This window comes from Ilyonectria robusta (assembly GCF_021365365.1).
Source record: "Ilyonectria robusta strain PMI_751 chromosome Unknown BGZ61scaffold_3, whole genome shotgun sequence".
NCBI lineage: Eukaryota > Fungi > Ascomycota > Sordariomycetes > Hypocreales > Nectriaceae > Ilyonectria > Ilyonectria robusta.
In genome coordinates this window covers 1,796,626-1,811,101 of record NW_025764437.1, presented here as the reverse complement: position 1 = coordinate 1,811,101, position 14,476 = coordinate 1,796,626, and the positions used below count along the sequence as shown (strand labels likewise).

The window sequence follows — 14,476 nt, the reverse complement described above, 5'->3', positions numbered from 1 at the left end:
CGAATAGGCTGCTGCACCTTTGCATTGACACCACGTGTGTCAGCGGCATGAAATTGCTCCGCCGTCACGAAATGATGCGGGGCGACGTTCCGATATCTTTTCAAGAAATCCCCGAAAAGAATCGTGGGAACACTTGCTACGTATAGCCTCTCAACACCACTCAACACCGCCTTTCCATGAGCAGGGATTCCAACCAACAACTAGTCCACTCAGTCACATGGAACAAGTGCCTCCCCCCCAACTATCTCAGCTCTCTTTCAGCCGCTGCACGACGGATATTACCGACTATCTATCCAACAACTCACCCCACTGCCCCTTTCTTTTCTCTTCGCCTTCTCCAGGATCCACAGAGTGGTTCGCTGGCCAGCTGGCATACTGTTGTCTAGTTTACACCTCGGCGGCCTCACCGAGATCCCATGGTGCCAAGCTAGCATCCTACGCCCGCAATTCCACTCGCTTTGGCAACCTCGTGGCACCAACTCGCCCATGCCATGGAACCTCATTCAATATTTGCAACGAATGTCACCCACATCCCAAATATCAGAACACTGCGTGCAGAACTTGACTGCGCACGTGTTGGCCAGCGTCGGGACGTCAACTTCTACAACAGCGTTTGCTCATACCTGTTTACTTTTACATCTACCCTTGGCTTCAAGGGTACGGATCTTACCCGGTGGAAAGCTCCGGCTCATCAAAAGGGCCTACTTGAGCTAACCCGACGATTCCTCGAAGATGATGGTAATGGGGCTATATTCTGGCCTGACGATCCCAAATCCCCAGACTACCGTTCACTTCAATACTCCAAGGATGCCGATCGGTAAGTTGCTCTCTTTTCCTGCTTTTCAACCTATTATTTCTCTAACAAGGTGCCAATTGCAGTATAAGTCGGGTTATGACACAACTCTTCTGGAGAGCCTCCCAGGAGTACAGGTACAAAGGCAGCCAAAAAAAAATGGCTGATCCCCATTATCGAGCCCGCCGTTTGGGTCTTCCCCTTCCAGGACCTGAGCATACTTCACATCTTGGGGGTCAGGGCACCCTCGGAGAACCATTTGATGTTGACAAACTAGTCTCCTTGACGACATCATCGACAAGCTCCCGTCCCATCAAAACAACCCAGTACGTTTGTAATCCTTACACTGATGCCCCGAGCACTTATTGACTGGTTTGTAGAGATGAAACCCCCCTCTTTGCTGTCCCTCCGCGGCCCCGTATGTACCAAGCATCCGTTGAGGAGACCGTCGACGAGAGTTACACTCAGAATGCACTACAGCGGCGGCCCAGCTCATTGGGGATACATCCACCCTCGCCGCCTGTGGCACCCATACCGCATACAAACAATGAACCACAAGGTGACCAAGAGACTCATCTAGTAAAACGACCAAGACCTCGGGAGCAAAACACAACGAACCCCAACTCGCACCCTGCCGGTGGTGCTGAAAACGAGCCCGTTGCCAACTCACCTCCAGTTTCATGGTTCTCTCCTAGGAGACAGACATTACGCCCAGATTATGTAACTGGTGACGAATTTTTTGAAGCCATTGGCTCCGCTGCATCAGGCAGTGATGCCGAACCTGCAAATTTACAAGCGGCGGGTAATGGACCCAGAATGAAGTCTCCTCTTCCATCTCCCCCCTCAGCTCCAACTACCGATACGGTAATGACGCAGGCCGGAGGTGGTTGCACTGGAGACTCGTTGTTAAATAATGATGCAGAGGAGCCACAGCCCATGACTGCGTCACTCCCTCCCCGACCTTGTCTAGCCCTACACGATACACCCGCTCATATACATGATACTGGTCAAGGTCAGCGGCCACTCTTGAAATCGGAGTTAGACACCAGTCGTGAGAATGAACGGCGGCCGGAGCTGGAACATACTCCTGAGAGCGTGTTCGGCCGTGCGGCGGAGCATGAGGCTGGTCAAGATGCCGACCCCAAATCCTCGAGCCAAAGACAAAGACCACGTCCACAAATAATTTTTAGTGTGGATGTTTTACATGACGAAAACAGGAGATGGCAGCCCAGGGGGAAGTTTATGCAAATGTCGCTGCGGGATCTTGTGGAGGAGTTACCTCTCCAACCCAACTTCTCCCGCTTCACGTTCACCTTGGAGACCCTCAGGTGTACATTCCATGAAGATGTCACTCTCGATGACGAGGCCGGATTTGCGCTCATGAAGAACAGGTTTAACCACAAGATCGCAGCGTCCCTACGTGCCCATCGGGGTTCTTCCGATCTCCTCTTCGAGATATGCATTCATCCAATTTGGGATGGACGAGATGATTGTGAGGGAGGCAATGGCGATGACGATGAAGATATCGTTTTCTGAAATCGTTCTCATCCAAGTGTCTGTAGATACAGATATTTTCTGTTTAGGCGCTCAGGGAATGAGTATTAGAAACTAATCCGAGGAAATGCAAGGGGTGTATACTTGTAAATACTTTAGCTTTGTTCGTACCAACCAGATAGATCAGAGCAACGCAGTATATTCCAGATATTGAAAGGACGCAACGAGACGCTCTACTTTGTACTCGGGCTGATATCATTAAGCAGGGGAATTAAAGTGATTTTCCACAGGCAGTAAGGTTTACAACTGAATTCGGTGTGAGCTTGATATGTCTGATGATATTGGGCAAAGCCATTAAAGAAACTCAATATATATACCCTGCACCAGATTCATAACCCAAAGGGCGTGCAAGTGAATGCTGTTTATCTCCTTCTAATAATTTATTATACGAAATAAGTATTAGCAGGATTGAAGCATGTAGTTACATGTGCGAGTAGCAAGATGCGTGTGTGCGAATAGCAATACTCTTTAGTATATTTGACATGCTTCCTTTCCACTGTCACGTAGTCGTGGATCATCTTCGTCTAGGCTTTGAACGATTCACTGGCCTATACCCCAATAGTGAACACATAGGCTCTTCTGCAATGCACCTCCCAAGTGTGAGAATTTATTTTCCAATAAGAATCAATTGATTATAATACAAATCGCCCCTCAACCACAATAAGTAGTGTAACATGAGAACCCTCCACTAAACATCTACTACGCAGCAAACATGCTGCACAACTCCCAGTCTCCACTTGCAACCTGTCTCCAGGAACTCGACACGGTCGCCTCCACTGTCTGCATACCGGACTTCCCCTTCCCCTTCTTGACTTGTCGGAACAGGGTCACGCGGTAAGCTATTGCAACGGCCATCAAGTCGATTTCGACAACTTGAGGATCGTGCATCTTGTACGCCAGCCACTCGTTGCAGTGCTTGAGTTCCTCTTCGAGAGGCGGGTCCGAGTCCTTGGTGCGTGGCGTCGGGTCATCGAAGAGAAAGCGGTTCGAGACAATGGCATCCTTGCCCATATACAGGAGAGCGCTCTTGGGCTTGTCGCAGAGGGCGCGCCAGAGCAGCGTCTCCATCTCCTTGGCGGCGGCGTGGTTGCGGCCCTTGATGGTATTGAGGGGTGGTTCGTCATCGTCGTCGCTGTCTTCCTCTTCGTGCTTTGGGGCGCCCTTAGTGAAGAAGTCCGACTTCAGTCCAGGCGTCAGGCTGGCCTTGCCGCTGGAGGCGAGTTCCATGTTGCCGTTACCGTCCCGACTGTTGAGTCCGTGTGGGGACTGGTCGGTGGTAAGTCCAAGCATGGTAGGCATGGTGATGGTGTTTGTTCGAGTTTGTAGAACAGATGTTGATGGGTTTGGTTGATGATTATCAGAGTGTAGGAGTGGACTCAGGGATTCAGCTCGGGAAAGAGGAGAGTTGGATCTGCAAAGGGCATAATATGGGAAATGATCTCTAAAGAACCAGCCCACACCTAAGTAATCATGGCGAGTCCATGATGGTGTTGCGCAGAAATCCTGATTGTTGGATCCTGTGTCATTGGAGTGACGTCAGTCCGGGGTGTGCTCCATGTGGGAGGTGGATGACGACGATCGACATTGATCGATCAGGGCCTGACACATCTTCTAGAGGTGGTTCCTGATTGATCAGAGCGAACTGGATAAAGCTGCAGTAGAACTGGAGTTCTTTGCAGATGCAAGTAAATGGATTTCCGTCATGGTTCCCGGCGCCAATCTCAATGGTGCAGGCTTACACGGGAACGGACCGTTGATGCGTAGCAGTGATGGTTTGGTGCTTGTGGTGGCATCTTCGCCCGCTGTCAGTCCGCTAGGTGTCCGCTACGACCACTACGAGTTAACGGTCCACCCCACACCCCACTACCCGTCGTCGTTGCACACTGGAGCGCTTTGCGGACTCCACCAAAATTTCTGTCCCGACATTGGGAACTTTTTTTTCCATCGCACCGCCTGAGCTGCTGCGTTCACTCCCACGACGCAGGCTCTCAACCACTCGCCTCAGTGCTGCAATCACCATGGATATCCTCAAGGTCCTTTCGAGAGGCACCAAAAAGACCGGCAAGGGGGGTCAGGCCGCTAACAGTGGCGCCACGAAACTTCCCTCGGCCGGAACCACCACGAACCCTCAACTCTTCCACGATGAAGTCCGCGGCCAGAAGAGAAAGCGGACCCGCGACGAACCGCAGGTTCAGGCTCCTGTCGAATTACCCGAAGTCGATTTCTTTGCCCCCAAGCCTGAGAGCGTTCCCAACACGCTCCCCGACTCGGAGAAGATCGAGCGAGCCCAGAGCCCTCCCCGACTTGCCCACAAACTACTGAGCGAGGACGAGTGTCGCCAGCTCTTGCGGTCGCATCGCCTCAAGATCACCCTCCTGTCCAAAACCGAGGACCAATCGAGAGTGAAGAAGGCGAAGAAAAAGAAGAAGCAGGCCGCGGTGGAAGTGAAGAAGGAGGTCAAGAAGCAGTTGTTCCCCCAGCCGCTGAATTCGTTTGGTGAGCTTCGCAGCTCCTATGGCATCTCGCGCCAGGTAGCGGAGAACCTCGTCGCTCAGAGTTACCGCGTGCCAACGGAGGTGCAAATGGGTAGCTTACCGCTCCTTCTGCGCCCCGACATCGCATTAAAGGACGAGGATGGTTTGGATGGAGGAGTCGACTTCCTCGCTGTTGCGCCGACGGGAAGTGGAAAGACCATTAGCTTTCTCATCCCCGCTATCAACAACATTATGCGCAGGCGTGCGGGTGAGAACTTGGATGACATTCATGAGCTTGAGACCATTGTTGTGGCGCCTACCCGAGAGCTGGTGCATCAGATTGCCAACGAGGGCAAGAAGATTGCCGAAGGGACGGGACTCAAGATCGTCGCTATGAAAAAGGGCATGTCTATTTCAGCTGAACAGCAGGAACTGGCGGCCGAGGAGAGCTCCGAGGACGAAAACGACGATGATTCTGAGTCTGAAGACGAGAAACCAGCCGATAAGAAGCCCAAGTCTGTCATCAAGGCTGATATTCTTATCACAACGCCTTTGCTGTTGCTCAACTTCCTCACTGCTGGGCCCACAGGCACCCAAAAAGTCCTGCCGACTGTCCGCGATCTGATTCTTGACGAGGCGGACGTTTTGCTCGACCCTCTCTTCCGCGAACAGATGTTGGGTGTCTGGACCGGATGCACCAACCCTGACTTGCGGCTTTCCTTCTGGTCAGCGACTATGGGATCCAACATCGAGACGATAGTCACAGAGCAGTTGGCGTCGCGAGCTCAGTCGTTGGACATTACACCGAAGCCGTTGATCCGGCTGGTCGTCGGTTTGAAGGATACTGCGGTACCAAATATCACCCACAAGCTCGTTTACACGGGATCAGAGCAGGGAAAGCTGCTTGGACTGCGGCAGTTGTTGCACCCCACGGGAAGTGATGACTCTGGTCCACCTCTCAGACCTCCTTTCCTTGTCTTTACACAAACCATTGACCGAGCAACGGCTCTCAATGAGGAGCTCAAATATGATATCCCCTTGGAGGCTGGCGGATCTACGAGGATCGCCGCGCTCCACAGTGGCCTGGCCGATTCAGCCCGCGCGATGATCATGCGCAAGTTCCGTGCTGGAGAAATCTGGGTGTTGATCACCACGGACGTGTTGGCTCGTGGCGTGGACTTTGCCGGTGTCAACGGTGTGGTGAATTACGATGTGCCTGGCTCTAGTGCCGCATACGTACACCGCGCTGGACGAACTGGTCGTGCTGGCCGGGAGGGTGGCATTGCGGTGACATTCTACACGAAGGAGGACATCCCATTTGTCAAGACGGTCGCCAACGTCATCGCCGCCAGCGAGAAGCAGGCTGGCAAGACAGGCGAGAACACAAGCGTGAAGAAGTGGCTTTTGGACGCCTTGCCCAACGTTACCAAGGCAGACAGGAAGACGCTCAGGGAGCGCGGTGTGGAAGCTCGCCGCAGCGGCAACAAGGCTAAGATTACATCCAAGAGTGGCTACGAGAGACGCAAGGAGAACAACCGACAGGGTGCCATCGAAAGTAGCAAGAAGCGGAAGACGCAGCAAACCGAGGACAGCGGAGACGACTCGGAGTGGGCTGGATTGGATTGAGAGCCGAATGACTGATGGACAAAACGGATAGACGGCATGGATGATACCCATGCAGTCAGCATACATAGCATGGCGGAGGAGAGGATGGGGATCCGCCTGCTCCTCTGGCCCAAGAATAAATCACCTGAAAAGTTTGAAGGTTTTGCCCTTGTCAAGGATTGTGGCCATTCGGTTGATCACTACAAGTTGAATTCGCAACTCGGCAGATGCAATTTCATGTGTGCGTTGGCAGAGCTTGGCGAACTGGCAAGTGAAGTCTTGGGTGACAGGATGCAGACCAACACTGAAACACTTTGAGTGGTTGGGGAAATTACAGCTCATCACACCGAACCACGTAGGAGCTTCATCAAAGAACAACTCACAGTCACCTTCTTTTGCTGGGTTTTTTATTATCGCTTTGTTGGTCTTGTTGGTCCTTTCTTGGCTGACCCCACCACCTCACCTAGGCTGAATTGTCGCCCATGGCGCCCCCTGCTCATTTCGGCGCGACGGCGAATCACACCATTGAAGTGACGGTCCTCGTCGTTTCGTCAATCGACCGGTTGCATCGCCGGGGGAGCAGCAATGTTACGATGCGTGGGTGCACGTTGACAAAGAGAAAAAAAGTGCGCTTCTGACTCAACCGCACGTGGAGGAGGGGATCGGCAAAACAAAGCACAATTTCAGGGATCAATGCGGTGCCGGCCTCAACGAGAGATTTGCCAAGGACGAGCTGAAATGCGACCGACACCCAAGAAACGGCCAAGGCGGTAGCTCTCTCGCGGTCGACCGCTTCGTCGTACCTGATGATCCTGCCCTGAAGTGCCCTGAAGTGCCGGATGATTTGCCCAACGTGGATCAGCACACTGTGGCCGTGGTGTTGGTTGAATATTGCCGCACAGGCAGTTGGGCCGTCTAGTCTCATTGAGCGTGTTTCCGACCTGCAGGGTGCATAATCCTTCATCATTCTTTCATCCTTTGCCGGCACGGAAGTCCCGAGTGCGGACGGAGCAGCATGGCTTTCTTGTCGATTGCAGTCCTGCGAGGCCTCATTTGCCGTGCCGACTCGCAACGACGCTATTGCCCGTCATCCCGCTCAAACAGGACAAAGAGAGATTTGGCGTCTTCTCAAACCTCTTGGCCAAAAATACCAAGGCCCGAGTGAGCTGCTGCGCCTGCGTCTTAGCGCCGGTGTGTGGCCACCCTCGTTGGCGGCTCGGATCCTGCTTGGCTCCTCCGGCTAGGATAGCCTCTTCTCTCCCTCTGCTCTCCCTCTGCTCTCCACTCCAGGGCATATCCCTCTGCTTTAAGGTTAAAGAAGGGCAGCCGTCTATTGGCTGGGCCGTCCAACGTCACCTCCTGAAACACGCCCTTTTAGCAATCGCCAGGGTTGCGGCATCGTGACCCCTGGCGCCAACCAGGAACAGCACTGAGATCTCCCACTTGTGCCCTTCTCGGGCTCGCACCGCAAAGCTTGGCACCGCCGGCTTGACCACCTCGTCAGGGCATTCTTCCAGGGGCATTGTCGTGCTGGCGAGTAGGATCGTGGGCCGAGAATTTGCCCAGCCCATCCACGAGCGTCTAATCTCATGGCCGCTCACTCAAGAAGGGGGGGTCCCCCGGATTGCTTGTTTCCTGTCACCAGACGGGAATTTTCCATTTCCATCTCTCTCCAGGTTCGAAACAGATCTGTCGCCAGTTTCGACTCTATCCACTCCTTTGTTTGCTTTACTCTTTGACGATCGACTGGATCGCTCGTTCATTTCCGTTTCTGTTACCCAGAGTACTTCGGACACTCATCGACTAAGACGACACCCACTCACAAAAAAGACATCAAGAAACAGTCTTACGGATCAACCGCAACCGCAATTTTTGTGTTTGTATCGAAGAAATCATGAAGTACACAACCGCTATCGTGCTGGCCTCGACCGGCCTGGCTTCGGCCTTGACCCAGCAATGCACCGGTACCGCCGCCGAGGAGGGCGGCAACTGGTTCTGCGGCGCCATTGAGCAGATCCTCTACGAGGGCTTCTCCGGAAGCGGCTCCTATAAGGAAGTCACCAACATGGGTGCAAGTGGCGAGTGTGAGACCAAGGACACGCCTTACAGCGGCCCTCTGGCACCCCTCGACGAGGATGTAAGTCGCTCAATACTGAGAATATCCAGCACGCCCTGCTAAACTTGCCATCTTAGCTCTCCCTCCACGTCCGTGGCCCCATCAACTTCAAGGAGTTTGCTGTCTACAACCTTGCCTCGGAGAAGAAGAAGAAGCGTGATATCGCTCCCTCTCCTCACGTCCACGCCCGTCGCCATGGCCACGAGCACTTCCACGAGCAGCGCAAGAAGAAGCGTGCCGAGTGGATCACTGCCACTATTGACGGCAAGGTCGTCTCTTGGGAGAACAACTACTTCGGCCCGGCCACTGCTGTCGCTCCCGTCGACGCTGTCGCCACTGAGCCCGCCTACGAGGCCCCCGCTGTTGCTGCGGTGAGTGAACCCGTCGCTGCCACCACCACCAAGGCGGCCGCGGCTGCGAAGGCTTCTACCAAGTCCAAGAGCAGCTCCAAGTCTAGCTCCAAGAGCAAGACCGAGTCTGTTGCCAGTGGCGACTGGGAGCGCACTTCTTACTACAACGCCGCGGACGGCGTTGCTGAGAACATCGTTTTCCTCGGAAACTACGGCGGCGAGGGATCTGGCGTCTTTGATACGTGAGTTCTGGCAGCACACACATGTTTCAAACGGACGTGGTTACTGACTTGTCTTTGCAGCGTCTGGGGAAACTCTCTATCTTACCTCAATGGCAACGGTGACGGCGGTTCTGCCAATGCTACGACCCTCGAGGATGTCCTTATTCCCTCCAACAAGGAGTTTGCCATCTTTACCGCCGAGCAATGCGATGATAGCAGCTGCGGCTACTCTCGTGCTAAGGATGTTGCCTACAGTACGTCCCCCTGAACTCGCAATCCCTTCCATCTCGTCTCATTGCTAACGGCTCCTCCCTGCAGAGGGCTTCGCTGGTGCCAACAAGGTCTTCCTCTTCCACTTCAAGATGCCCCTCGACGGCGACCGCGGCTTCAACGGCGACATGCCCGCCCTCTGGGCCCTCAACGCCCGCATTCCCCGTACCGCCCAGTACAGCGACTGCAGCTGCTGGACCTCTGGCTGTGGCGAGGCCGACATCTACGAGGTGCTGGCCTCGGGCGACACCAAGTGCAAGAGCACATTCCACCTGAAGAACGGCGCTGGCAGCTCCGACTACTTCGACCGCCCTACCGACAGCTACATCAAGGTCGCTACTGTCTTTGACGAGAAGACGGCCAGTGTCGCTATTAAGCAGTTGCCCGCCGACTTCGACTTTAGCACCGGGCTTAGCTCCGAGACCGTCCAGGGATGGATCTCTGGATTTGCTGATAGCTCTACGGGTAGCAGCTTGTTCCAGCTGTCCACCTAAACGCCATTACCTGACTTTCGGGGAATGGGAATGCTATGTTTTTCTTTTAAGTTGTATATATATGATTCTTGCATTTGCCGTTTCACGGCACGCAGCCCGCTTTAGAAATGATTTGTTGATACCTCAATACCAATATGCCATAGATGAATGGAGTTTTCATGATTGGAAAGACGACGAATAAGATAATCCACTCGTACCATTTTGTGTGAAGGTTATGTTCGGAATATCAATGAAGCCTTGCCTATCAATACAGTGGTCCTTCTAGGGTATAGACACGTCTACAATATTATACAAGTCCTTGTCATCCCATCATACATCGTCGTCGTGCCGAAAGACTTGCTCCCAAGCCACACACGCTCCTTTCAAGTAGAGGCTTCGGCCTTCTCGGCCGCGTTGTCCTCAGCGGCAGTGCTAGGCTTCTTGGCCTCCTCGGTCGTTGACAATCCCACAACATTCCTTAGCGTGCCGAAACTCAGGCAGTCACTGATGCGGTTTGCACCCGAGAAGAGCATCACCATCCTCTCAACACCGCAGCCCCAGCCACCAGTAGGCGGCAGGCCATAATCCAAGGCCTTGACAAAGCTCTGATCAAGAGGTGCGCTCTCTCCTTCGTCATCCTCAACAAGATGGATGCCTTCATCAACAGCCGCGGGGTCAACCTCCGGCGCCTCAATGGCAATGGCACCATCGGGCTTGTTGACGAGGTTACGGTGGTCAAGCAACTTCTGCTTCTGAGCCTCAGGATCGTTCTCCTCTTCGTACATGTTGGCCAGCTCACGGCCACCAATGAACAGCTCTGCGCGCGCTGATACCAACTGGTAGGTGCGTGGGCAGAGGAAGCTCTTCGCCAGCGGTGACATACAGGCAGGGTGGTTCATGATGAGGATAGGTTGCTCGAAAGACATTGGCTCCAGATAGATTGCCGCAAGTCGGTCGAGAAGCTTGGACAGTGAGTTGGGAACCTCGCCAGGAATCTTGATGCCGGCAAGCTTGAGGATAACCAAGAGCTCAGCCAGAGCCCCCTCGGTAGAGAGCTTCGGAAAGCGGAGCCCAAGAGCTTCCTCCAAGGCAGGGACAAACTCAACACGCTTGTATGGCCGCGCGAATTTCTCAAGATCAATCGGCGGTAGGGAGGTGAGTTGAGTAGAGATGAGCTTTTGGGAATGCTCCGCCATGCTGTACAAGAGGTCCTCAGTCTCCCGAATCAGGTCGTCCAAGTTGGTGTAGGCACTGTAGAACTCGCACATGGTGAATTCTGGGTTGTGAGTTCCATCAATGCCTTCATTGCGGAACGCAGGGCCAATCTCAAAGACTTTGTCGACGCCTCCAATGACCAGTCGCTTGAGCCACAGCTCGGGTGCGATGCGGAGAGCCAGATCGCGATCCTTGAACTCAGTGGCCTGAGTGACAAAGGGGCGAGCGACGGCGCCGCCAGCATTTTCAGCCAGGATGGGGGTTTGGAACTCCAAGAACTTCTTCGAGTGGAAGTGATCGCGCATGTGCTTGGTGATCTCAGAACGCAGCCTCAGCACGTCAATGGCTTCACGGTTCACCAGCATGTCAACGTGGCGTTCCTGCATGCGAGTCTTGGGGTCGGTGAGCTTCTCAGGGATTTGCTCCATGGCTGGAGAGAGAAGCTCCGGAAGAGCCGTGGCAGCAATAGTGAGCTGGCCAGCCTTGGTACGAGTTGGGAAGCCAGTAATCGCTGCCAGACTGTAAGCATCTGGGGAATAGAGGTAAACATTGGGATCCTACATATGTGGTCGCCCACTTCTATCAAGCTCCTAAACAAGGCGAATTTGTGGTTTCTCGTTTCCTGGTCCCCCATACATTTTGCCTTGTTGACCATGACCTGCAGACGCTCGAATTCGTTCACAATGTCGAGGAAAACCAGGTACTTTCCGGCGGCGCGCTTCGACCGAACACGACCATAAACGGTGACATTCTCCATCTCGTTATGCTCAGCAGCATTGAACGCCTCTATGAACTCGGGTACAGAGTACCGCTGGCGAGTGTGCTCCAGGCGAGGATGGCTTTCAGGATAAAGCGGGTCCTCGCTCTGCTGCTCCTCCCACAACATAGTTCGACGCTGCTTCTTAAAGGGCGACAGCTCCTCGGAACTCTCCTCAGGAGCCCCTTGCGAGTTGTATCGGCAGACAGAAGAGGTCGAGAGGGACCTCCTGAATGCGACACCCTGCGCACCCCATTCTCCCCTCGTCACGGAGCCACCTCGGCATACGATGTGCGAACGTCGAACGAGTCCAGGTGCTCTCGGAGGAAGAGATTGTATTAAAGGCCGACCGGCCAGGCGAAGATACTGTACAGACATCATTACACCTGTCAATTGGGTTAGCTTTGTTCATGACCCAAGACGTGAAGCAAAGAAGGTGAGAGGTAAAAATGTCATCAGAGATTGGCAGGTTGTAATCAGTCACAGCAAGCTGTGTCAATCGCAGCGGTTCTGAAGCGAGATATGCAATTCATCATGATAGAATGTGTGAGGGGATTGAACGAGAAGGGCTTGTACTTACAATCATAATAGCAGCATGGAACTTTCGCTCCATGTGTGGGAGAAGAGAAGCAATTTTTTGGAGCTTCGACGAGAACTTTTTATGACGGCTGAATAGCGCCGAGGTTTTTCCGGCTCTCACACCAGCCACCCACTTCCCTCCAGCCACGGGCCCCGCCACTAGCATGAGGCTTCCGTACAACTAAGTGAGGCGTCCAGCTCGCGGAGCTCACCAACCACCAGGCCAAGGCTGAAATTTGTTCCAACGCGACAACACCTGGCGCATCTCCACCAAAACCCGCGACTCTCCGCGCTGGATCCCCCAATTGGTTCCGTCACCAACCCGTTGCGACTCGTCCTACACAATCACCATGGCCCAACAGCCTCTTTCCTCGTCGGTGCAGCCTACCGACATCTACGGAGGAGGTTCGTCAGCTCCCTTGCGCGTCTCCCTTGCGCGCCGCTCCCCGTGAGCATGCATACTGACGTTTTGATCGTGTAGATGAGGTCTCAGCGCTTGTCCTCGACCCCGGCTACTGCAACACCCGAGCAGGTTTCGCCGGCGAAGATGTTCCCAAGTCAATCCTCCCCTCTTTCTATGGCCACATCACCAGCGAGCCGTCTCGCGACCTCTTCGGTGACGAGTGCTTGATCCCCCGTTCCGACTACGAGGTCCGCAACTACATGAACCGAGACAGCGTGGTGGAAGACTGGGATGTCGCGTCTAGAATCTGGGAGAACATGCTGGTGAAGCGACTGCAGCCTGAGCGTCAGACACCACCCTCTAAGAACGGATTGAACGACGACCCCAAGGACCAGGACCAAGATGTCGAGGGAGACGTCGCCATGGACGATGCGGCCGAGGCAGCTGAGAAGCCCCTCCAGGAGAGTCCCCTTCTAATGACGGAGGCACCATGGAACACCCCCAAGTCGCGAGAGAAGGCAATTGAGATCATCATGGAGAACTGGGGATGCCCTGCCTTCTGGATTAGCCGCACACCTGTGTTGGCCGCTTTCGCAGCTGGCAAGGCTACTTCCTTGGTCATCGATGTTGGTGGTGCCAACACCTCAGTAACGGCGATCCACGATGGCATGGTGCTTAAGCGATCCATCCAGAAGTCTCCCGTTGGTGGCCTGTGGCTGTCGTCTCAGATTCGGAGCCTGTGGGACTCTTCGGAGCCCAAGGTCGATCTGACACCCACATTCATGATCGAGAACAAGACGCCCGTTGACGCACTGGCATCTCCCCAAGTTCGCCTGCGCCACTTCCCCTTCCAGATCAACGACTCCTTCCGCGCTTACGAGGAGGAGCGTGTTCTGACCGAGTTCAAGGAGTCCGTCGTCGAGGTGTGGCGCGGCCCTGGCCGATACAGTGTTCCTGGAAACGAGGAGTACGTTAAGACGCAGCCGGGCCGAGTGTTTGAGATGCCCGACGGCTACAACCAGATGTGGCGCGAACAGCGGTTCCGAGTGACCGAGGGCATGTGGGATGAGACTGCTGGATATTCCCTCCCCGAGCCGGACCGTCTCACCAAGGCCCAGACCATCCCTGAGCTGATCCGCTCTGCTCTCAACGCTGTGGATGTGGATCTGCGCGGCAACCTGCTTGCCAACGTTGTCGTCACTGGCAGCACCAGCTTGATCAACGGCTTCAACGACCGCCTCAATAACGAGTTGACGACCATGTACCCTGGCCTCAAGATCAAGATTCACTCCGCGGGCCTGACGAGCGAGCGACGCTTCGGTGCCTGGATCGGCGGCAGTATCCTCGCCAGCTTGGGTACATTCCACCAGATGTGGATCTCGCGCAAGGAGTACGAGGAGAACGGACCCAACGTGGTCGAGAAGCGGTGCAAGTAAGGCCTCTGAGAAAGGGTTCTTGGAGGTGGACTTCCGGCGTACGGAGTTGGGGAGAGGATGCCATTTTTCAGCCGAAATACGGAAAAGCCTGGCTCCAAAAAGAGTTCGGTTTAGATTTGATAAGATCAATGTATGGCAGCAATTCTCAAAATTATGGCGTCCCGTCCTTGTGAATTATCGTGGTCTTCCTGTAAATCTGACAAGTCTCGTATAGTATCCAATGCTATCCT

The 14,476-nt window shown here is 54.2% G+C and overlaps 7 protein-coding genes across 7 annotated transcripts; 4 read left to right on the top strand and 3 right to left on the bottom strand.

Moving 5' to 3' along the window:
* On the top strand, window positions 1–2,575 carry BGZ61DRAFT_131222 (uncharacterized protein). The gene is made up of 3 exons (XM_046237156.1): window positions 1–817; window positions 880–1,119; window positions 1,174–2,575. The coding sequence occupies exons 1-3, from the start codon at window positions 492–494 to the stop codon at window positions 2,327–2,329; spliced, it is 1,722 nt and encodes a 573-aa protein (XP_046109672.1). The 5' UTR covers window positions 1–491; the 3' UTR covers window positions 2,330–2,575.
* A 471-nt stretch (window positions 2,576–3,046) lies between these two features.
* On the bottom strand, window positions 3,047–3,646 carry BGZ61DRAFT_343379 (uncharacterized protein; the record flags this gene model as incomplete). The annotated part of the gene is made up of 1 exon (XM_046239589.1): window positions 3,047–3,646. One exon carries the CDS (start codon window positions 3,644–3,646, stop codon window positions 3,047–3,049), a length of 600 nt encoding a protein of 199 aa, XP_046109671.1.
* Window positions 3,647–4,365: 719 nt separating this feature from the next.
* On the top strand, window positions 4,366–6,447 carry BGZ61DRAFT_343370 (P-loop containing nucleoside triphosphate hydrolase protein; the record flags this gene model as incomplete). Its single annotated transcript, XM_046239587.1, has 1 exon — window positions 4,366–6,447. The coding sequence occupies one exon, from the start codon at window positions 4,366–4,368 to the stop codon at window positions 6,445–6,447; it is 2,082 nt and encodes a 693-aa protein (XP_046109670.1).
* Window positions 6,448–6,856: 409 nt separating this feature from the next.
* On the bottom strand, window positions 6,857–7,586 carry BGZ61DRAFT_131182 (uncharacterized protein). Its single transcript, XM_046237154.1, has one exon. The coding sequence runs from the start codon at window positions 7,391–7,393 to the stop codon at window positions 6,944–6,946; it is 450 nt and encodes a 149-aa protein (XP_046109669.1). The 5' UTR covers window positions 7,394–7,586; the 3' UTR covers window positions 6,857–6,943.
* Window positions 7,587–8,159: 573 nt separating this feature from the next.
* BGZ61DRAFT_131198 (putative TOS1-like glycosyl hydrolase-domain-containing protein) lies at window positions 8,160–10,049 on the top strand. The gene is made up of 4 exons (XM_046237155.1): window positions 8,160–8,563; window positions 8,620–9,134; window positions 9,195–9,367; window positions 9,432–10,049. The coding sequence occupies exons 1-4, from the start codon at window positions 8,321–8,323 to the stop codon at window positions 9,875–9,877; spliced, it is 1,377 nt and encodes a 458-aa protein (XP_046109668.1). The 5' UTR covers window positions 8,160–8,320; the 3' UTR covers window positions 9,878–10,049.
* Window positions 10,033–12,443, bottom strand: BGZ61DRAFT_443295 (uncharacterized protein). Its single transcript, XM_046244856.1, has 3 exons — window positions 12,409–12,443; window positions 11,633–12,214; window positions 10,033–11,582 (listed from the first exon to the last, which is right to left on the bottom strand). Exons 2-3 carry the CDS (start codon window positions 12,207–12,209, stop codon window positions 10,240–10,242), a joined length of 1,920 nt encoding a protein of 639 aa, XP_046109667.1. The 5' UTR covers window positions 12,210–12,214; window positions 12,409–12,443; the 3' UTR covers window positions 10,033–10,239.
* Window positions 12,444–12,757: 314 nt separating this feature from the next.
* BGZ61DRAFT_341798 (actin-related protein, ARP4 class) lies at window positions 12,758–14,246 on the top strand (the record flags this gene model as incomplete). Its single annotated transcript, XM_046239449.1, has 2 exons — window positions 12,758–12,812; window positions 12,889–14,246. 2 exons carry the CDS (start codon window positions 12,758–12,760, stop codon window positions 14,244–14,246), a joined length of 1,413 nt encoding a protein of 470 aa, XP_046109666.1.
* Window positions 14,247–14,476: the final 230 nt, after the last annotated feature.